The sequence below is a fragment of the Lissotriton helveticus genome, chromosome 10 (assembly GCF_964261635.1).
Source record: "Lissotriton helveticus chromosome 10, aLisHel1.1, whole genome shotgun sequence".
Lineage (NCBI taxonomy): Eukaryota > Metazoa > Chordata > Amphibia > Caudata > Salamandridae > Lissotriton > Lissotriton helveticus.
The window spans coordinates 601,190,363-601,214,464 of record NC_136071.1 but is presented as its reverse complement, the minus strand read 5'-3'; the positions used below and the strand labels follow the sequence as shown (position 1 = coordinate 601,214,464).

Genomic DNA, 24,102 nt, shown 5'->3' with positions numbered 1-24,102 from the left:
AGCCGTCTTCGGCCCGGCTTGCTTGAATCCTGATGGTGCAATGAGCAAGGGACTCACATCTGAGTATACCCTTCCACGCTTAGGGTGGACAAAATTATTTACAACAAGGGGTGGTGATGGACAGAGTCTCTGAATTAGTGTAAGAATTGGCTTTTGTAGTTTGGTTTGCCCTGTTCCCATCATGCACTGGGACAGGAACAGACTAATTTGCATACAGCCAGGTTCTGAAACTGGGATGGTGCAATGAGCTAAAAAACGGTGTTGAATCTAGCCCTGATCTTTTGACTGGGTGAGAGTATTCTGCTTAATTCAGAGACTCTGTCCCTCACCACCCCTTGTTGTATATTTTTGTCCACCCTAAGCGTGGAAGGGTATACTCAGACATGAGTCCCTTGCTCATTGCACCATCAGGATTCAAGCAAGCCGGGCCGAAGACGGCTGTAATGCCAGAAACCGGTCCCCGGAAGCTTGTTTCCTTCCCAGTGTAAGAATTGGCTTTTGTAGTTTGGTTTGCCCTGTTCCCATCATGCACTGGGACAGGAACAGACTAATTTGCATACAGCCAGGTTCTGAAACTGGGATGGTGCAATGAGCTAAAAAACGGTGTTGGATCTAGCCCTGATCTTTTGACTGGGTGAGAGTATTCTGCTTAATTCAGAGACTCTGTCCCTCACCACCCCTTGTTGTATATTTTTGTCCACCCTAAGCGTGGAAGGGTATACTCAGACATGAGTCCCTTGCTCATTGCACCATCAGGATTCAAGCAAGCCGGGCCGAAGACGGCTGTAATGCCAGAAACCAGTCCCCGGAAGCTTGTTTCCTTCCCAGTGTAAGAATTGGCTTTTGTAGTTTGGTTTGCCCTGTTCCCATCATGCACTGGGACAGGAACAGACTAATTTGCATACAGCCAGGTTCTGAAACTGGGATGGTGCAATGAGCTAAAAAACGGTGTTGTATCTAGCCCTGATCTTTTGACTGGGTGAGAGTATTCTGCTTAATTCAGAGACTCTGTCCCTCACCACCCCTTGTTGTATATTTTTGTCCACCCTAAGCGTGGAAGGGTATACTCAGACATGAGTCCCTTGCTCATTGCACCATCAGGATTCAAGCAAGCCGGGCCGAAGACGGCTGTAATGCCAGAAACCGGTCCCCGGAAGCTTGTTTCCTTCCCAGTGTAAGAATTGGCTTTTGTAGTTTGGTTTGCCCTGTTCCCATCATGCACTGGGACAGGAACAGACTAATTTGCATACAGCCAGGTTCTGAAACTGGGATGGTGCAATGAGCTAAAAAACGGTGTTGGATCTAGCCCTGATCTTTTGACTGGGTGAGAGTATTCTGCTTAATTCAGAGACTCTGTCCCTCACCACCCCTTGTTGTATATTTTTGTCCACCCTAAGCGTGGAAGGGTATACTCAGACATGAGTCCCTTGCTCATTGCACCATCAGGATTCAAGCAAGCCGGGCCGAAGACGGCTGTAATGCCAGAAACCGGTCCCCGGAAGCTTGTTTCCTTCCCAGTGTAAGAATTGGCTTTTGTAGTTTGGTTTGCCCTGTTCCCATCATGCACTGGGACAGGAACAGACTAATTTGCATACAGCCAGGTTCTGAAACTGGGATGGTGCAATGAGCTAAAAAACGGTGTTGGATCTAGCCCTGATCTTTTGACTGGGTGAGAGTATTCTGCTTAATGCAGAGACTCTGTCCCTCACCACCCCTTGTTGTATATTTTTGTCCACCCTAAGCGTGGAAGGGTATACTCAGACATGAGTCCCTTGCTCATTGCACCATCAGGATTCAAGCAAGCCGGGCCGAAGACGGCTGTAATGCCAGAAACCGGTCCCCGGAAGCTTGTTTCCTTCCCAGTGTAAGAATTGGCTTTTGTAGTTTGGTTTGCCCTGTTCCCATCATGCACTGGGACAGGAACAGACTAATTTGCATACAGCCAGGTTCTGAAACTGGGATGGTGCAATGAGCTAAAAAACGGTGTTGGATCTAGCCCTGATCTTTTGACTGGGTGAGAGTATTCTGCTTAATTCAGAGACTCTGTCCCTCACCACCCCTTGTTGTATATTTTTGTCCACCCTAAGCGTGGAAGGGTATACTCAGACATGAGTCCCTTGCTCATTGCACCATCAGGATTCAAGCAAGCCGGGCCGAAGACGGCTGTAATGCCAGAAACCGGTCCCCGGAAGCTTGTTTCCTTCCCAGTGTAAGAATTGGCTTTTGTAGTTTGGTTTGCCCTGTTCCCATCATGCACTGGGACAGGAACAGACTAATTTGCATACAGCCAGGTTCTGAAACTGGGATGGTGCAATGAGCTAAAAAACGGTGTTGGATCTAGCCCTGATGTTTTGACTGGGTGAGAGTATTCTGCTTAATTCAGAGACTCTGTCCCTCACCACCCCTTGTTGTAAATAATCAGTGTCACCAGCCTGAAAAGTTACCTTTGGAGTGGGTGAGGAAAGGGGACATACGAAATCCTTGAAAAACGATTTAGCTTAATGAGTGAAAGAGCGGGAGATGTGTAGCTGTGTGATCCCACCATAATGTGGTGTTTAAGCAACAACAAAACATAGTAGAGGCTAAGACCCTGCAAGAATTATATGCTGTTGTTCTTTTTCCCTTTCTCAGAGGAGTCAGAAAATGTTGACGAGTTTGCCAGGCGGGACCGAACGCACATAGACAACACCTTGAACTTGAAGGATGAAAAACCATCAGAAGATTATGCAGGTAATCACCACTTTCACATGATAAAGTTAATTTTTGCTTGGACTGTATCTAGAAATGGGAATACAATCTGCATTTGACAACAGAAACAACCTCTGTGACTTTACATAAGCAGCACAGGGTTTGCTCAAATAAAAAGTAGCCATTAACACATGAGGCTGTGTTATGATATTTCATTGTTTTGCTTGTCAGTTGCTCCTAACTACCAAGTGTACCATTACTGCCTTCTGCTGTGACCACTGAGTTCCATCCATTTTGGTTTTAAAAAAAAAACCTTACTCTAGGATGAGACAGGTCAGTTTTTCTTAGGTTTTGCAGGAATGCGCTGAATCTTATTAACCACTTTCTTTAGCGACAAAGTTAAGACCTCCTGCATCCAAGATATCCCTGAGCATGTTATTATCCTTAGTGATGTAGACTAGTCCTCAAGAAACGTCTGTATTATCTTTGGGTAGCGGCTTGTACTCCACTTTTAATGCAATGAAGTTAAATGGAATCAACCTCCCAGTAGAAAGAAAGGGCACTCAAATAAGAATGAGAGGATGTGCTCACCTTTTTGATGTTCTGAAATTTATAGCCATTGTGTTAACATTTTATTTATTTTGTAAAGTTATGCAATACGGATCAGACCCCGGGCCATTGGAGTGTTCACGTAACTCACTGTGAACATAAAGGGTTCCACCCGCCAATGGGTTGCATGGATAGATACACAATAATTCTATAGAAACTGCATATTTAAATCAAAGGTCACATCTATTACAGCAACACAAATACTCATCTCAGAATGTAAAAGTTAAAAAACAAAAATAAATGTTGTTTATTTAAAATAGCAAATACCCAGGCCTTACAAATAAAATTACAGGAACAGAGTAGTCACAGCACAAATAATATCTGTACCATGCACATAATCAACAGTGACAACACTCTTAGAAGTATATCAAAGGTTGGAAAACAAAAAAGCTATTCCCAAAGTCAGAAAAAAGAGGTGGTGAGCCACAGTGAAAACAACCCCAGTGTAGCTGAGATTGATGAAAGAAAGTTAATTTGAGTGTCACTCCTGGAAATGTCTTTGGAAAAGTATACATTTAAGGTCAATCTTCAAAGCAGAAAATGATGTCTAGAAAGTGGGAGAGATAGACTTTCAAACTTAGGTGTGAGTACAGACGTAGGGTGAATTGGTTTTCTAAGCAGTAGATTCCGAAAGTAGAGTTTTATAGCTTTGAAGAGAATGTGTGCCTGCAGGCATAGTCACTTTCTTAGCTTTGTCTTCTGTTACACAGGACAATTTGTATATACCTCTTTTTGCAATAAAAGCTGTTGCCAGTTGAGATGAACAGGACGAATTTGATTGTGAGGAAAACGGAGGCTTTTCCACCAACCGCTAAAATATGGGTTGAGACTTTCATGGTTTGGATGGTCAACACACCACCATTGACAGTTTTTTATTATGGCTAGGATGAAGAGGGCTGCAGTTCGTCCTCATTTGAGGTGATGTAGAATCCTGAATAGCCCTTAGCTTTCAGGAATGTATATTACATTTCTTCTTTTTTATATTGCTTCTTGGTAAAGGCTGATGCGTCCTCTTTTACCCATTTCAATAACCCAATTACTCGTGATTTCAGTCACGAAGAGATTTTAACATTCTACATGTTAGGTCTGCACTTCAAAGCCCCGGCTTTCCAGTAGGGAATATATGGAAAGTATAACAATCTGTATAGCTCTATGCATTTTAACAGCTCCTGCACACCCCTTGAGGAATGACTACTAATATCCAGAAGATTTATAGTTTGCATCACTCTTCTTATTAGATAAGAAACCGGTTTTACCATAACTTCAACAAAAGAAAGAACAGCACTTTCCACCCTATGTCTCTCATTGAGGATTGAGGCCTGAGGGTGAAGACTCTTTTTATTGTACTGTCTGGAGGCGCTCCTATTTTATTTAGGGGTTGTACTTATGAATAAATATCAGGCCACAGGGATGTGAATTCCTTAACAGTGCTTCACATACTCGTGGGGGAACCACTGAAACCATTTCTCATCTCAGTCCTCCTTGCCTTCAAAGGCTTTTGTCTTAGCCTTTTTTTTGGTCTTGAGCAGAAGTCCCTAGATAAGAAATCAGAGAGAAGGAGCTCTGTGCTGGTGCCCTCGGCGCCAGTCAGACCAAAGGACCAGTGATGTCAATGGGCATCTAACTCTTGTGTCTCCCCAAGGTCAACACATACCAGTAAGAATTACACATCCCTCAGACCATTTCTGGAGTTGGCCCTATGTGTTCAACATAATGGAGGATTCAGGAATGCCAAAGGGGAAATCGTGGTGGGTGGAATATCCTCACATAGGGTGCTTGTGGAAAATAATAGGGTAGAAGCAGGATCGAACGGTGAAACCACACACTAAAGGAGAGCCACTTGCTATGGGATTTGTGTCAATTCGTATTATTAGAGATCTGCCATTATCTGTCTTCTAAGGACCAGTGGTAGCACGGTAAGCATTGAGCCAAGAACTATTGCCGGGCTGACAGTGTCACAGGCACTTCCTCCTGGCTGTGCTGGTTTCCTCTTTATTGTGGGCAGCTGTGGACATTTGTTTATTTTCAGATACAAAATTACCTCAGAAAATGCCATGCTTAGAGCAGCAGACTCCTCCCAGGTGCATTACTGTTGGTGGAGAGGCATATACAGCTTGCTGATTTGAGCCAAACTGTTCAGATGCATTATTAAGAAACATAAATAGGAACTGAAGGGACACGAGGTGATTAATGTTGGATTAACCATCACCAAAGGCACAAGAGAGTAACATACCCTTGCAGGGCCGGACTGGCCATAGTGCGCACCGGGCGTTTCCCTGGTGGGCCGCCGATTAACATATCATACTAACATTTTAACTGAAATTGACCTAACATTGCGCAAAGGCTCAAACGATAGGGCCATTCATGACACATAAACGTATCCACTGTTTTTTCAAACATAGAGTATACAATAATGGCTCCTAGGACTGAGCTGGTATAACGGGTTACTTTGTGTTTAGAAAGTCTGTAGTATTCTGTCCCCGGTTCCATTAGTCCATGCATTTTTAGCCCTGGCCATTATAACTATAACTAACTTTGAAGCATTCTACATGCTGGCCTCAAACATAAGTTAGTGTTAAGTACTCCCTTAAGTAGTGTATTCATCACAATGGCTACAGCTTTGTAAAGAACACTTCCCACAGTTTCCAACTCTGCACTAACCGTGAACAAAGTCAAAGTTGTTCACTTAGGAGAGATTAGCATATGCGATGGTGTGAGCGAAGGACAATCTATAACTGTAGCAGTGGCGAAGACTCCTGCCTTGCCTGTGTAATGAAACCAACCAGCCATCCAGTAAACGGCATTGGAAATGCATACATTGGTCTCACAGCCTGAGGTGCCACTGCTTTATGCAAGTGGTGAGGATACCACAAATTGCAATGGACATTTATTTCCGGTGTGAGGGCGGAGGCTTGTGCGTATATGCTGTTTCGGAAGAAATACCCTAATACATGCGATCACTCTCTTCGTCCGTAGCGGTGCTGCAGCGACTGAGGAAGATCTACCACTCTTCCATCAAGCCACTGGAACTCGGCTACAAATACAACGAGCTCAGGCAGCACGAGATCACAGGTATGGATTACTAACCTGCATGGCATGCATGGAACCAAGCCCTGCAATACAAGATCCGACGCAGTGCCCAGGACACTCACTCTCCTTCAGTAAGGAGAACGTGTTTTGGGAAGAGAACACCACAAAACTAACACACGTGGCATCTGGGTGGGGTTTCACGTCTTTCCTTGTTGCTTCTGATTGTTTCTGATCGTCGTTCTGTTGCAGCAGATCGAAGCATAACAGCTGTGTAACTTAAACAGGAGCTCCCTTTTTGCGAGTAATTATCTTACTTAAATCTAAATGCAGAAATCACCAGTGTAAAAAGAACAATTTACAGATTAACTTCACCGCCTCCATTTGTGACTTCAGTGTCCTGCCCTTCACATCTTCCTTTGATGTATTGTGCAAAATCCTGTAAAACTTGGTTTGTTGATGTCTCCTCCTGCTGTTCTGGCCTCGAAGTTGATGTGTTGTGATTCGTTTCTCTAAGTACTTGGGGAGGAATAAAGAACCAGGCTGAGTAACATTTTTATCTGGATACAGCGCAACACCACAGAGTGAGGCTCGTTTCCATCTTTGAACTGAAATAGAGCAGTTTCACATCGGAGAGCAGGACACTTAGTCACTGCCAGTACTGATGTAATATTGATGGAAGTGTATGATAGACTGCACAGAAGCATAATGATGGGCGGGAGTTATAGCTGGTGTCACTGCATAGTAAGGATAGGGTTTGGACTAAATCACTGTCAAATGATACAAGAGGAATAGGTTGCTTCTTTGAAATGTAATGGAAATGCTGCACATTGAATTATTTGACAGTGGGCTCCAACACTACAGGAATGGAATGAGGAGATGTGCCCTGATCAGACCCCCCAGGGTATAGCGGCATAAATTAGTAAATTTAGCGGCAGAAAAACATGAATTTAGCGGCACAAAAATTGTAATTTAGCGGCATTTTAGCGGCAAATAATGCTTTTTTTAAAAAGCAAAACAAAAATTGACCCCAGTGCGCCCAAATTTTTTCTTTAAAAAGAAATAAAAATGTTCCCCCCTCTTTCTCTCGCTCTCTCTTTCTCTCTCCCTTCATTCTGTCTCTAGCTCACTCTTCCTCACCTGCTAAAAACTGTGAGTTCAAGAAACGGCGCTAAATACTTCATGTAAGCTGTTCCTAAGCACTATAAATAATAAAGATTACCATTGCTTAGTTTATGCTACTCAATTCACCTACCTAAAAAGGATAAAATACTGAGGGTGCTTTGCTGGGACTCAAATTCATGACCTTCAGAACACTGCATTTTCATCTGACATTGAGGCCTAAGTGCCCCAAGACTCATATTGTATGCCTCAAGTTTGCTATGAATTTAATGCTGTGCTTTCAGAAAGGAAGTGCAGTGACAGGAATCTTCCCATCTGTCATTTGCAATGTGCAACCTTTCCTTTCTGAGTATCATCCCATGCTTGGGATGTCTTTTCTCTCCTGCGTCCGGTCCATAGAGCATGTCAGGAGGCTGCAAGTTGGGCCATGCATTATCTTGATATCGTTTTCTGTGACATAATACCACAGGACATCATCAAAGGTGGCTTAACCGAGAAGCTCTTCCACGTAAACATAATGTTCATGGATCCACGAAAAGCCCCTTGTGATAGGTCCCACAACCCAGGCTGAGAGGATAATCACAAGCAGAGATAAAAATAGGAGCGTTCATTTCAAAACATACACTATTTGAGGAATCTAAAACTGTATTTGGTGAAAACAAGCCACAAATTAGCTTTATTCCATTTTGGTTTTTCGATCTATTTATAAAAAAGTGACTACCATAACAACTATTTTTGTTAAAGACTGTAGCAATACACTCGGTGATAGACCTTGGGATATGGGTGAGCAAAGATATAAAAACCCTGTCACAAAAGTGCCGATTTCGCGGGCACTTTTGTAAAAATCGCCGTATTTTTACAAAAGTGCCGATTTCGCGGGCTCTTTTGTAAAAATCGCGGCATTTTTACAAAAGTGCCGATTTCGCGGCAAACCGCGAAATCCTGGAGGGTCTGCCTGATGAAACAGGATGGGAGGGAGCAAACATACAGTGGTTTACCGTGTTGTAATTTGACTGAATCTGTATGGGAATCAAAATTGACATAGTACAAAAGGGAAGGCAGGTAGAGGGAGGAAAGGGCATAGGCTCACCCTCCAAATACTGTAGTCAACAGAAGATTTCTGAGAACAGAAATCAAAAAGCCTAGCCGATCACTCTAATTCCATTCACAACACTCATTGGGGTTGGACTGGTAGGTATAGTAGATGGAAAAAGAGAATTGCTCTTTTTCTTGGTGTCCCCTCACTCACCAGGGTTGCCCCATGGTGACATGCTTCATCATAGGGGCCATCCCAGCCCTCTACGGACTGGGGCGTGCTGCGACTGGCGAATTACGTAGGAGCACTTATAGTTTGACTGTGTGTGGTGCGGGTGTGATAGTGGAGTGGTCTAAGTGATTGGTTTAAAAATACCTGCCTAGTAAGCTTTCAATAAACTTTATTCCTGCTTCCAGGTGGTAACGTTAAAATATGGGGTGGAAATACTAGGATCCCTAAACGCAATGTGTCAAGGTGTACCTATCAACTCCTGTCAACATGTTTCGTGCATCCCCCAAGCACTTCTTCGGGACTACACAGGGACCAGCCCTGTGTTCGCCACTCCTTAAACACTGCAATGAGCTTTTTAATAAAATGCTGCAATCGACATTAGTGCATGCATATAGTACCTACGTATTCAATTGAATCACGAGGTTCATGTAGTAGGACCTAACTGCGCCCCATGGACTCGAAGGGGTTCAGTATCCCAGCAATTTGCTAACAGGATACCTCCCTCTTTAGCACCTACTCGCGCCTCTTCGGTCCGAATGAGCTCATTGCAGCGTTTAAGGAGTGGCGAACACAGGGCTGGTCCCAATTCTCTTTTTCCATCTACTATACCTATCAGTCCAACCCCAATGAGTGTTGTGAATGGAATTATAGTGATCGGCTAGGCTTTTTGATTTCTGTTCTCAGAAATCTTCTGTTGAAATCAAAATTGACATCACATGTCCTGGGACTCACTCGTGATATCACTGGAAGTGACGTCACTCATCCTGAGGCCCTCTGTTAGGGACTTGTCTCGTTATTTTTTAACAATCTTTATTGAGAATGTGAGGCTTCAGCTTGTTATGAACATGGTTGATGACAGGCACAAATGATCAACTACACAATACAGCAAAGCCTAAATGTGGACGTATCTTTTTGTTAATGTAAACCAATTCTATTGGTTTTCAGAAAACAAAAGGGGTTAATGATACAATGGGGAGTTAACACATCAAACTTCATATCGAGGTGCGACATAGGTTGGTCAAAATATACAATATTTAGGGTAGTACTGTTGAGTGATTAGAGGGCACACCGAATGCATGGACCTAGTACTAATTGATCTCATTTGATTAGTGTCCTGCTGTCTTTCCTCTGCTGTGATTCGGGGTACTGTTTTCCCTTCATTTTTCTGTCCATCATTTCCACTTCCATGCTACACTTTTGTTTTGCTTTTAACTTCTGTCCTACAGGTTTGTTTGTTGTTGCCTAAATTTGTTTTGAAATTTGGCACTTCCTTTTTATAGCACCAAACAAAGGGCATGAAATTATGTCTTTTTTAGTGCCTCAATTTTGGGCAGCACTTCAGTTAATGTGTTTCTCCTTACACCTGTATCCTCACTCTTATGTTTATCCCACCTCTTCTCTGTGCATACAAAATATGTGTCTGTTTAAAGCACTTCAGTTTTGTGCAGCTCAACAACTGCTCCATTTCTCCCTTTTCATTATTATTTTATTTATTGTTTATTCATTTTATTTTATTTTGTCTAAGTACTCATTCCCATATGCATTCAACCGTATGTGCTCACAGGCGTCCGATATTCATTTGCATGTAGGTGCAAGAGATGTAGCCTAACGGCTACAGCTATACCCCATTCCACTCCAACCTGCCACACTCCACTCAACTCCAATCTACTCCAGTCTACCCTAATCTAACCCCCTCCACTCCAATCTAACACAGTCAACTTTACTCGACTCCAATCTACGCTACTTCATGCTAACATACACCCCTCCAATATACCCCAATCTACCCCAATTTATCCCACTCCACTCCAGTCTACCCTACTCCACTGGATCCTACCCAGTCCGCTCCAATCTACCCCACTTCAATCTACAATAATCCACTCCAATCTACCCCATTCCACTCCACTCTCCCCTAGTCCACTCCACTCCATTCTACCTCACTCCACTCCATTCTACCCCACTCCACTCCATCCCAATTTACTCCACTCCAACCTACCCCAGTCCACTCATCATCATCATCATTCTTTATTTGGGGATTCAGTGACTATAAAAGATTCACAATACAGTAAAATCACATAAAATTCATATGAAGAATATTCAAAATCCATTCTCATATAAAATCATCAGAATAAGAAAAAAAAACTAGAAACATGTCGCACAAAAGTATCAATTCATAAGACAGTTGCAGCAATTCATAAGACAGTTGCTGAGTGCACACATATCCATCGCTGTATATAGATTGCAATTGCAAAGCTTATCTTCACAGTCAGTAATGTTTGTAAAAACTCCATTGCAGCCCAGCACTGTCTATAGTTTGCCTTCTTCAAGAAAGATAAAATAAGCACTCTCCTTATTGAGGAATACAATTTACAAAAAAGAGTAAAATGCATTGTGATTTGTGCAGACTGTCCATCACATGCGCAAACTGGCACGTTAGGAGCAAACATACCTTGCCTAGGATATGCAACCAGGAAATCAACACTATTCAGGCATAGTCTGATAAGAAGGAACCCAAGTCAAGTAAGGCTCAGTGCCACAACATGTGCGAATCTGAACATGGGCAGCATCGGTAGACATTCCTGTATTAATTAGCATTCTTTCCTGTGCACATTTAGCTAAAAATAATGTCACCAGTGTTTTGAAAAAGCTAGCAGAAAAGGCACAGTTGTTCGAAAACAATTCATTTCTATCCAGCCAATTAAAGGTCTTAGATATATATGCGATCCATGGAATTTTAAAACTCTTTTCCATTTCCATACAGACAGCTAGTATTGTTTGATTCAATATGGTTGCCTTCTTAGTCCAAATTTTCAACCATAGCAGGAGCGATTGAGCCTCACTAAGTCACATGACATATTAAATTACTGGTGGACTGAGGCACAGCTAACAACCTTTTTATAAAACCATTCTCTACCTTCTCCAGACCCTCCTGATCTCAGAAACCCTAAACATCGGCCCCATATGTAGTGCCTGGTCAGCACTTGGATTTATAGATTTTTAGCTACTCTTAGATTGGCTTCCTGCATAGTCTGGCTGCAAATCCAAAACCGCTTCTGTGCTTTTGGCTAGAGCAGCTGCCTTGTCATGTTTCAAAGTGCCCCAAGCCAGTCTGTCATCAAATGCTATTCCCAGATACATATAAGATGGGATCTTTCTAATTTGTGTACCATTAAGAAAGAAAGCACTATTGTCCTTTTTTCAAGATCCGAAAATCATTAAAATTGTTTTGGAATAATTAGCCATCAAGTCTAAGCTGTTCATGAAGGTGCAGAACTAATCTAATAGATGCTGCAATCCAATGGCAGCTCTCGTTAGTAAAACAGTGTTGTCGGCATAGATTAAGGCAGGTATACTGCTTTTGCCGACCATGGGACATCAGCTCTAAATTTCAATAAAAGTTTTTTCTAGGCTGTTAACATACAGAGAGAAAAGAAAGGGCGCTGATAAGTACCCATGGGTCACGGCATGGTTAAGTTAAAAACTATCTGTTGTTTCCCCTGCTGGGCCATCACTCGTTTGCTGTTACCTCCAAATGAAGCTCCCTTAAAAAACATATGATGCTGTGCTTGACCCCCAATTCTTTCATAATAACCCAGAGTTTTGACCTATTGGCAGAATCGAAGGCCGTGCTCAGATTCATAAACGTTATCTTACTTTGCTATGGTATATTCATTGTTTAGTAGGTGAAGGTTGAAACATTGCTTTACTGTCCTGAGGCCAACACGAACCCCAAACTTGAGCTCCGAGAGCACATTATTTTCCACTGCCCGGGTCTGTATGCGTTCTAGCAGGATCCTGCCCATTATTTTAGCCATAATATTTAATAAAGAAATAGGGCAATAACATTTTGGGCCCCCCTTAGGTCCTTTCTTACATATCTGGACTATTTTTGTGTGTGGCCAAGCCTTGGGTGGACCTGTAGATAAGGCAGCCTTAAGAACATTTGCCAGTAGAGCTGCCCAGAAGAGAATATTTGCCCTAAAGAGGTCCAGTGGTGACCCATCTAGGCTAGGCGCTTTTGCAGTGGGGCTCCTATTAATGGTCTCTAACACATAATTTACATCGATTTCGAGGGGAAAGGGTTTTGGTAGGAGCTGTTGAAATCTACTTTTTGCTCAAAGCATGGCCATCACAAAGGACAGGATCCGAATATAGTTGGGAAAAATGCCTGACCAATACCTCCGGGGCGATCACTGGTTCAAACCCGGTATCATGGGCTCTCTCCAGATAATTATGACCTGCTGTTTGCCAGAAGAGCTTGCTATATCTCAGCTCACTGCCCTTTACTTAATTAAGGTACGCTTCTTTCCCCTATTGTCCGTTGCCGAGCAGATATGGTGGTTTTGTATCTCTTTCTGCAGGTGCAAACCCATTCTTGAAGTTATGTCAAAACACCTCACACGTTTGTTATGATGGGTGTTTGTCCTGAAGGTGAGCATTTCCAATGTGGTACTACATATTCTATTAAAACTGCAGATTATCTCAAGGCCTGCCCCTTCTTGTTCACCTGCCTGCACATAGAAAAATCATGGTGATTAGTAGCTATTAGATTAAAGAGGAACTAATCCTGTCCACTCTCACCCAGCTCATGGTGACGGCCTTGTTTGTTGAGTAAGCAAAAGGTCTTGTACGGACAATCACCGGCAGTTAATCAAAGAAGGAGTTACTTATCGAGACAGTTATGAGCCTATGATCGCTCAAAAGGGAATCCCCACATTTCCTTAAATGATAGGATAGTAGAATAAAACCAATTAATAAGTGTCATCCATGCCCAACAACTGTAGGAGCAGAAACTAAGCCGCTATTTGATTAATCAAAAGCAAACTTCAGGTTGTACCTTGTTATTAGCAAATTGAGTTTGTCTCCATAGGGGCTATGGCTAAAATGTGTACTAGGCTCCTCTTCAGTGTTCAACAGGCCACATGACAATTCTGGGGACACTTGATAAGGTTTTGCTTTGAAGTCCCCCATCCACACAACCACATAGGTACCTTTACATTTGCTCAGCCTTTGCTCTATATCCCCCTGCAGTGTTTTCACTATAGCAGTATACACAATTCAAAAACATATAATAAAAATGTATCAGTAGCATGCTTCTCTCTTACACTTGATAGCAGTAATCTGATATTGGGGCATGGTCCGATATTTCCACATAATCCAACCCGGGAAAGTAAGGGCCACTTTTGTGACCAGATCTCCTATAACCCTGCCCATGAATCCTGCAATCGCATGAGTGAAGTAAGTTGTAAACCCATCAATAAAGGCAGGTTCTAAGAGCCATGTCTCTTTAAAATAAAGACCTGTGTAAAGTTTAATTAAATTTAACCAGTCCGGATTCTCCAGTTTTGCTCCCAGACCTGCCACATTCCAAGATGCAATTTTGTTTCCCGTCTCCATTGTTTCCGAAGCACTTAGTAGCAGGGCTTTCCTCAGTTGGAATTAGAGGGCCGACCACCCTCACTGGAAGGACGGGCATGTTGCTACCCATGTCTCTACCCATATAAACCTTGGGTTGGCAGACTTATTTGTGAGTCAGTCTAGTTGATCTAACTCTGTTAATGGTAGAAACCTATTTGTAGTGGTAATGCAATCAGTGGAGCTTCGTAGTGGCCAGATAGAATTGTTGACTGGTCTATAAAAATAGCCCCGTGAAAAGACATCAATAGCTGGACAGCTATACCATGGCAAATTAAGTCTTCCCAAGATGTACTTGACAGTAACTCTGTTCCTAAAATTAAAAACAATACAATATTTGCTGTCTGGTTTTGGGAGTTTGCCAACCCAAGGCACATGATTGATCTCACTGTGTAGTTGTCCTAGACCATCCACCTTCCTAGTTACACAGTGCACTACATTGTTTAGCAGCCGGTCATAGTTTGCATGAGTGCCTGGCTTCAACAGAGGCACACCTTTGAGAACTAGCACGAAAGGAGAGACTGTGGAGGTAGCTGAAGAGTTTGAAGGCCCAATGGAGGTGATATTAGGGACTGATCCTTTTTCGTTGCATGTATTCAAGCAATGTTATCAGCAGAGACCACCTTGTGACTGACCCCTGTGTCATGGAGCTCCCAAGCTGGGCGTTGTTAAATCGGTTGAATTTGTAAAGAGGTCCTATAAGGAGCTGGAAAATCCCTCTGATCGATAACATGGCCCCCAACCATTTTAGTATCCGTACTTACATCCTTAGTCAGAGGTCTGGAATGGTGGCTACTGTGATTTTTGCTCAGCATATGTGCCTTTATATAGTCTGGCTTACCCATTACAGTAGAGATTAGATTTTCTAGTCTACCCTCCAAGCATTTGATCTTACTAACTATATCCGAAGCCATCACCAATAACCCTACCATTGCTGGCACAGCCCCCTCAGTTGTCAAGCAAGCATCCTGGGCGGCCCATCCTTTCCTGTGCTGGGAGCTATTCTTTTTGGCCAGGGGTGGCAATCAACATGGGTTTGGTGGAATAGGTGGAGCGTATACATAATGCGTGGCATCTTTGATAATCAGTTAATCCGGAATATTTGCTACACAGTAGTTTCTCCCCCTAGTACCTGACTGCCACAAGGTAGCACTTCTTTTTGGCCAAGGACAACGAGCAGTGTGAGTCTGGTGGAATAGGTGCAGCGGATACATCATTGCGTGGTATCTATGATAATCAGTTCATCCCGAAAATTTGCTGGACACGGGTTTCTCCCCCTAGTACCTGACTGCCGTAAAGGAAAATTAGAACTACAGCTGGTCTCAATCGGATCACTGGGGGTTATCCCGCTACTTTTTCCCGGAAACAAACTTCATAGCGGTACACAACTGCTCTTGGACAGAGCCAATCCCTTGTTTAAATACTCCCATGGCATTTGGTAGTCAGATACTATAGTGCCTGCCCGTGTATTCTCCCTTGCAGTGGTCGACTTTCTCTACCCCATATCAGCATAATGCGCACTCTGGTCAAGCAGAAATACGAAGCAGAAAGCAAATGGTCTGCCAAAAATACCTTACTTCATGGCGATTGCAGACCTGAATTCTCAGAGGAGTGGCACAGCACAGCCTCCCCGGGCACTGATGCGCCCCCCCCCCTGGCATCTCGCCCAGTGGAAGTAGACCCAGCACTTTGTAGCACGAGTCTTTTGCGAGCCCCGCCTCCCCTAGCGGTCACAGGCAGTAAAGATGGTTCTGGGACACATAGTCCCCCTTAAAGCACCGCCTCTGGGACCTGCGCAGCGGGAGTAGCCCTTTGTAGCTCAAGTCCAGTGTGGGCATCCCCCGGTGGTCACAGGCAGTAAAGATGGTTCTCGGACACGTGGTCCCTCTGAAAAGCAGCGTTCTCGGGTCCACCCCACTCCAATCTACTCCAATCTGCCCCACTCCACCCCAAGAACCCCACTCCACTCCAATCCATCCCACTCTACCCCACCCCAATCGGCTCAATTCCACCCCACCCCAATCTACCCTATTCCATTCTATCACACTTCACCCTATTTCACTCTAATCTACCCCACTCTAATCCAATATACCCCACTCCACTCCAATATACCCCACTGTACCCTAATTTACCCACTTCACTCTACCTAAATCTACCCCACTCCAGTCTACCTCACTCCAATCAGATCTGCCCGATCTACTTCACTCCACTCTACTCCACTCCAATCTACCCCACACCACCACAATCTACTCCAATCCACCCCCTCCAATGTAGGCAGCCCCACTCTCCCCACTCAAATCAAGCCCGCCCTACTCTACCCCCTCCAATCTACCTCACTCCAATCAGATCTGCCCGATCTACTTCACTCCACTCTACTCCACTCCAATCTACCCCACTCCTCTCCACTCCAACCTACTCCAGTCACTGCATTCCACTCCAATTCTACCCAACTCCGCCAATCTACCCCACTCCCCCAATCTACCCACTCCAATCTACCCCACTCCACTCCACTCAACCCACAGCACTCAAACCTACCCCGTACAAATCTACCACAATGTGCCCCACTCTAACCCAATCTTCTCTACTCCACTGTACCACAGTCTACGCCACTCCATCCTCATTCAGCCCCACCCCACTCCACTCCAGTCTACCTCACTCCAACCTAATCTATCCCACACCACTGCAATGCGCCACAGGCCACCCCACTCCAATCTACCTCACCCCACCCCTTATCAATCCCATTCCAATCTACCCTACTCCACTCCAATGTACCCGACTACAGTGTACTCCACTCCAACTGATTGCACCCCAATTTACCCCACTCCACTACAATCTACACCACACCACTCCACCCCACCCAACTCCAGTCTACCTTAGTCCACACCTGTGTGCTCCACTCCAGCCCACTCCAATCTAACCCAGTCTACTTCACCTAATCTACCCCACTTCACTCCAATCTACCCCAATCCACCCACTTCACCTCCCTCAAGTTTACCTCACCCAACTCAATCTACCCCACTCCACTCTACCATACTCCAGTCTACCCCACCCAAAAATATACTCCACCCAATCTGCCCACTCGACCCCGTTGCACTCCAGTCTGCCCCACTCCACCCTAGTCTAACCCACTCCATTCTACCCACTCCACTCTATCCCAATCCATCCCACTTCACTCCACTCCAATCCACCCCAATCTACCACAGTCTACTCCAATTTACCCCAGTCTACCCTGCGCCACTCCAGTATATCCCAATCTTCGCCAGTGTACCCCACTCCAGTCCACTCCACTCTACCCCAATCTCCCCCACTCCAATCCACCTGCCTACCCCTGTCTACCACACTCCAATCAACCCCAATCTACTCCACTCCACAGCACTCTACCGCAAACTACCACCACATTACTGTATCCCAATCTACCCTAATCCACTCTACTCTACCCCAATCTATCCCCTCCACCCCACCTCACTCCATTCTAATGTATCCCAATCTACTCCACTCCATTCTACCTCCTCCACTCCAATCTACCACCCTCCACCCCACTCTACCCCAGTCCACCCCAATCTTCCCCATCCACCCCCCACATCACTCCAATTGACCCCAACCCACTGTTCCCCACACCAATCTATCCCACTTCACCCCACTCCACCCCAGTCTACCCCACTCCCCTTCATCCCACTCCACTCCAATCTACTCCACTCCAGTCTAGCTTAACCTAACCCACTCCACCCCAATTTATCCCACTCTACTCCAATCTACCCAACTCAACTCTACTCCACACCAATCTACCTCATTGGACCCCACCCCACTCTACCCCACCCCAGTGTACCCAATCTACCCCACTCCACTCTACTCCACCCCACCCCACCCCAATGTGCCCCATTTCATTCTACCACAATGACATCAACACTACCAAACTCCCCAAAAGCATGAACAGCATCGGACTAAGCCAACCTTTTTCTGGCCTAAATCACCAGGATTCGTCGATCCAGAATGGGTTCAGGTCCTCTTCATTTTTAGGACCTTCTCTGTGGAGTAAACTCCCTTTGAAGTTTACGTGTATTTCATCTACCCTCCAGTTCAGGAAGAAAGTGAAAACCTGGCAAGAATAACTCCTTGCATGCTCATGACAGCCTCTGGCCGTCATGAGTCACGGTGGGCATGTGACAACGACCGCTGGGGACCGTCAGAATCCCGCCCACTATGTAAATGACCCGCACAGCGAGAAAATTCGCCGTGCATGCAAGGGGTTAATGTTGCTTCTCTCAGCTACACCTCACTGGAGATGCAGAGCTCTTGGACACTCCTCGGAGTAACCGTGCACGTTAGAAATGCAATTTACATTACATAAGAATTTTCTTCAAAAGTTTGGGAGTCTTTTTCCTACTTTCAACTTGCTGGAAGCACAGCCTTGTGACTTACCAACTAATGTTCCACACACATCTTAGCAAAAAGCTAAGCTTTAGGATTGCATCAAAGTGAATTAAAACTCTCCAATTCAACCCCTCAGGAGACTTAACGTGACTTTGAAAAAAACCTTTAGAGGGACTACTGTGTGAACTTACACACTCCTGGCAGCTGTACACATATTTTGCAACATGTTTGTGGTGCCCTGCCCTCTCTGTGGCACCATAAACTTAGTACATAGATATTAGATGGCTCTTTCAGGTGTTTATGGGGCGCTCCTTTCCTCAGTTGATCTGTGCCCCATGGTGGCCCTTTGATGTGACCACTGCAGGTAAACTGCTTTTTTTTATAGTGATTTGTTTTCAACTGGCAACTGCTGGCTACCTATATGCACGTTTTCTCATGCCTGGTAGGCTGTTTTGGATGTTTTTTGTATAGTGTTTTTTCCACAACAGATATTTTCAGATGGACAAAAAATGGACTGAAGCAAATGAGCGGTCCATTTTGCGTTTGTGTTGCCGCGCGAACCGCTGCTGACAGCGCTCTACTTTTAAAATTGTCAAATGTGCTTAGAAGTTGTTATTTTTAAAAATTTAAATTGAAATGGAACTTACTTTTTAAAATTGATATCGCTGGCTCCTCGCCGTAACCCCTGATGCTCTGCTAGTTCTCTTCCAGGGGATCCTCATCAATAGTCATAAGCATTAGAATATTCCCGCCCATGCGCGGGACCCCGGAAACACTATATTATATGTGCCCCAAATATATATACTCATATATATATAAATACATATATATATATATATATATATATATATATATATATATATATATATATATATATATATAAAAACATGCAATAGCAGCCAACTAAAAACAGAGCTGAAATATGCTGTGTAGAATTTCCACCATACATGAATAATAAGCATTAGAAACATGAGAAACAACAACAAAGCTTGTTTAGAAACTGTTTTAATGCTCAAAAAGCAGTAGAAATTCTCATAACTCACTGAAAGCATAGAAAGATCCCAGGCTGCATTGCAAACACACAGTCTAAAAAGACTGAAAAGCTAAACTGTAGCTGCAAAGCAATAAACTGACACCGTGCCTTTAAGGCACCCATGACCCCCAGTATCCCATCATGCCTCAGGGGTGACAGTTAGGACAGTTGTTCTTTCCGGCTCCTTCAGGAAGGATCCTGGTTACACAGCTCCACTAGTTTTCTGTTTTCTGACAGAAAAATACTTCACTTTTGTCTATTTTTACACTTACTTTGACATTTAACAGCTAGTCAAGTAAGATACTGTCTTTTTTAGTCAGTTTAGTGAACATTTTCTTCTGAGAATGCCTTCACTCTTTGACAAATGTCCATCTTGTGGCAACAAGAAGGCAAAATCAGACAATCACGACGTCTGTATCTTGTGTCTGCCTGAAGATCATGATCCAGACACCTGTCCTCACTGTGAACACCTGTCAGGAAGAACTCTTAAAGACAGGGAGAGGATTCGCATTTATGGCCTGGCTCACAGGTCATCCAGAGGAAGATCTCCGGTGAAAAAGGGTTCTAAGAAGACTCAAACATCTTCAAAAAAGAAGTCTTCACATCCTTCAACATCAGCGTCGGGCTCGGCGCTGAGAAAAGAACCACCGGTGGATCAGCTCTCGTCTAAACTACCGTCGACGGCGGGCTCGCCTTCGAAGAAAAGACCAGGTACGTCGACGACGTCGAAGGATCCAGTCCCGTCGTCGAAATCCCCTCCGCCGTCGTCAACCGGGCGACGATCGGCGTCGAGGAATGTGACTCTGCCGCCGTCAACCGGGCGACGGTCGGCGTCGAGATCAAAGGCCCCTCCGCCGTCGTCAACCAGGCGACGATCGGCGTCGAGGGAGGTCACACCTCCGCTGTCGTCATCCAAGCGACGTCCGGCGTCGAGAAGTGTGACCCCTCCGCCGTCGTCTAAGAAACGACGTTCGGCGTCGAGGACCAAGACCCCTCCGCCGTCGACAGGGAAACGTCGATCGGCGTAGAGGACGCAGTCTCCGTCGTTGACTCGTCGACTCTCGGCGTCGAGGGAGTCCAATACCCCTCCGCCGTCGTCGCATAGACATTCGACGTCGAGACAGAGGGCTCCTTCGACGGCTGGTCATCACCGTTCGACGTCGAGACAGAGGACTCCGTCGACGGCTGGTCATCACCGGTCGACGTCGAGACAGAGGACTCCGTCGATGGCTGGTCATCACCGGTCGACGTCGAGGCAGAGGGCTCCGTCGACTGCTGGTCATCGCCGGTCGACGTCGAGAGACCATAGATCCTCGCATCGGTCGCCGTCGAGGCATTCGAAGTCGAGATTGTTCGACCCGCCAACCCCCCAGAGGCGTTTGGCGTCAAGAAAAGAACGCTCGACGTCGAGACATTCAGAAAGAAACTCTGTTATCATGGTTACGGAGTCAGCTTCTCGTCATTCCACTTCACAGTCTTCTGGTTCCTCAACAGCATCCTCGAGGTCCAGAAGCCCTGTCCGCAGATCTCCTGTGCGTCAGCCAGATCCTTCGGCTGCAGAGATCAGACTGTCACCTAGATGGTACAGATCATTGGACCATTGGCGAACTTCAGGAGCTGCCAAACGTATGTATGAGTATGCCAGCTCTCAACACGGGTCTCCTCTTCAGAATCTGGTGGAGGAGATGGACAAGCGTAGTCCTCCCAGGCGCAAATCACCTGTGAGAACACCAACTAAATCTCCCAGAAGGGAACTTCCGGTTAGACCCCGATCTCCCAGAAAAGACAGTCCGGTCAGGCCTCGTTCGCCCAGAGGGGAAGATCGGGTCAGATCTCGCTCTCCTAGAAGGGAAGAGCATTCAAGAAGATCGCGTGAGAAGAGGCACAGTGCTCACCGTAAACGTCGAAGGACTCCGTCTACTTCATCTACCTCTTCGACCAGGTCTTCCAAAAGAGATTACTCTCCTACGCTGACGGATAGCCCTACCTCTAGATCCTCTCCAGTGGATGACATCGGCACTTATCTGGATGTCCTACAAAGAGGAGCTCAGAAGCTGAGCATTGAAATGTCTGTCCCTCAAGTTACTACGACAGTAATTTTTGAAACTTTGCAAAAAATCTATCTCTCGTCCACTGCTGCCTTTAGTCCCGGGGATTATGGATCCTGTCAAGGACGTTTTCCTAACCCCAGCGGCTGCGGTTCCAGCCCGAATACAGAAAAAATACAAACCGGCTTCTTCTGACCCAGTTTTTGTAAAATCTGACCCTCCAGCGGACTCTGTGATAGTGGCAGCGGCGAGAAAGACACATGCAGTGGCCTCTACCTCTTCAGTCCCACCAGACAAGGACAGCAAATCTCAAGACTCCTGGGGTCGCAAGGTTTGCAATTCAGCTGCCTCCACGCTGAAGGTCTCCAGTGCGGCTGCGCTGCTGGGTAGATACGACAGAGCCTTATGGGACTCCATGGAAAGGTTCAAGTCCAAACTGCCAAAGGAAGACCAGAAGGACTATGAAGAGACTATGACAGAAGGATGTCTGGTGGCGAACCAGTTAATAAGCACAGCTGCGGATGGTGCAGTGCTAGCGGCACATTCCTACTCACATGGGGTTTGTGCCAGGAGATCGGCTTGGTTGCGCCTTACAGGGCTGAAGCCGGATGCGCAGCATCGCATCCTCAATCTTCCCTTTTCGGGTTCCTCTCTCTTCGAGGAACATGCTGACGAAGAGATGACCCGTATGAAGACAGAACTGGACACAGTAAAAGCGGTGGGTTTGGAAAAGAAAAAAGAATTCAGACGCCGCTTTAAGACCAACAGAGGGAGAGGGGCTCAACAGAGGGTTCAAACCCCTCATTGGTCCCAAAGTAAGAACCAGGGAAAAGCCCAGTTTCGAGGCAAAGCCAACAGAGGTAGAGGAGGTTACCAACAATCCTCTAACACCACGAGAGGAGGAAAGGCCTGAGCAGTGGCTTCCTCTGGCGCCGTTGCCCACTCCAGTGGGAGGAAGTGCTTCACAACACCTGGCAGAGTGGGTCAGCATCACAAAAGATCAGTGGGTGCTGAATATACTGCGCAATGGATACAAGCTTAGTTTCCGTGCGCTTCCAAAGAGCATTCCTCCAAAGAACTCTTGCCCTCACCAGCTAAGCTCGCTCCGAAGAGAGGGGAAAGTTCTACAACAAAAAAGAGCTATAGAGAAGGTTCCCCCCTCTCAAAAAGGAAAGAGAGTCTACTCCAGGTACTTTCTTGTCCCCAAAAAAGATCAGGGAGACAAGTTCAGACCAATACTCGATCTGCGACTCTTGAACAAAGTCATCGTCAGAGAAAAGTTCCGCATGTTAGCTCTTCACCAAATATGCCCACATCTTCAAACCGGAGATTGGATGTGTTCGGTGGATCTGCAAGATGCATACTTTCACATTCCGATTGCTCTACAGCATCGCAAGTACTTGAGGTTTGTAGTGGGAAGCAAACACTACCAGTACAAGGTGCTACTCTTCCGTCTCAAGTCCGCACCACGAGTCTTTAGCAAATGCATGGCAGTGGTGGCGGCTTTTCTTCACAAAAAGTAAAGTAAAGTAAAGTCCACATTTGTAAAGCGCACAATCACCCGTAAGGGTCTCTAGGCGCTGGGGGGCCGTCGGGAAGATTAAGCGAGCTATTGCCCAGAGTCACATGGTGCTGGGCTAACCTGCCGCCGGAGCCGGGGATCGAACCGTGGTCCCCAGATTCCAGCGTCAGTCGCCCTGGCCGCGGCGCCACACCTCTTCCTAAAAGGGTCTCTTCATCTACCCATACCTGGACGACTGGCTCCTAAAGGGCTCGTCTCCGGTTCAGGTAACGCACGATCTGCAACTTTGCCTACACCTGTTGCACAGACTCGGTCTCCATGTCAACCTGGAGAAGTCAGTCCAGCGGCCGACACAGTCCATCCACTACCTAGGCTCCATTCTGGACACAAAATTGGGAAAAGCGTTTCCTTCGGAGGAGAGACTTTTTTCCATGAGTCAGAAATGCGAGATTCTGCTAGAGTCTCGGTTTCCAACAGCCCGACAAGTAGCATCCCTGCTGGGTTCCATGGCGTCCTGCATTTTCCTCATTCCAAACGCCAGGCTGAGAATGCGTCCTCTGCAACAAGCTCTAGAGGACCAGTGGGACCAAGCGACAGGGCATTGGGAAGATCGTATTACTCTTTCCCAAGCGACGAAGGATGCCATCAAATGGTGGACTCGGAGAAAGAATGTGCGGGTCGGAGTACTTTTTCACCAACCTCTTCCATCCCAGTCTATAGTGACAAATGCCTCTCTGCAAGGCTGGGGAGCGCACATGGGTCCACTTCAAATACAAGGTCAGTGGTCTGCGCAGGAGCAGACATACCACATCAACATGCTGGAGGTCAGAGCGGTTTTTCTAGCTCTCAAACCTTTCTTTCCAGCGATCGAGTCCAACTCAGTCCTAGTTCAGACGGACAATACAACCACCATGTTCTATCTGAACAAACAAGGAGGCACACGATCTCGCCCGCTCTCCCGAGAGGCTCAGACAATCTGGCACTGGCTCCTCTCTCGAGGCCT

At 45.6% G+C, this 24,102-nt stretch overlaps 1 protein-coding gene across 2 annotated transcripts in view; it reads left to right on the top strand.

Annotated features, from left to right (window-relative positions):
* The window catches only part of SRL (sarcalumenin), a 169,382-nt gene that overhangs the window by 96,938 nt on the left and 48,342 nt on the right, over window positions 1-24,102 (top strand). For both annotated transcript variants that reach the window (XM_078663128.1, XM_078663129.1), the window contains exons 3-4: window positions 2,632-2,730; window positions 6,274-6,369. In XM_078663128.1, the coding sequence (XP_078519254.1) occupies window positions 2,632-2,730; window positions 6,274-6,369 (195 nt within the window). The remainder of the gene's footprint in view (window positions 1-2,631; window positions 2,731-6,273; window positions 6,370-24,102) is intronic.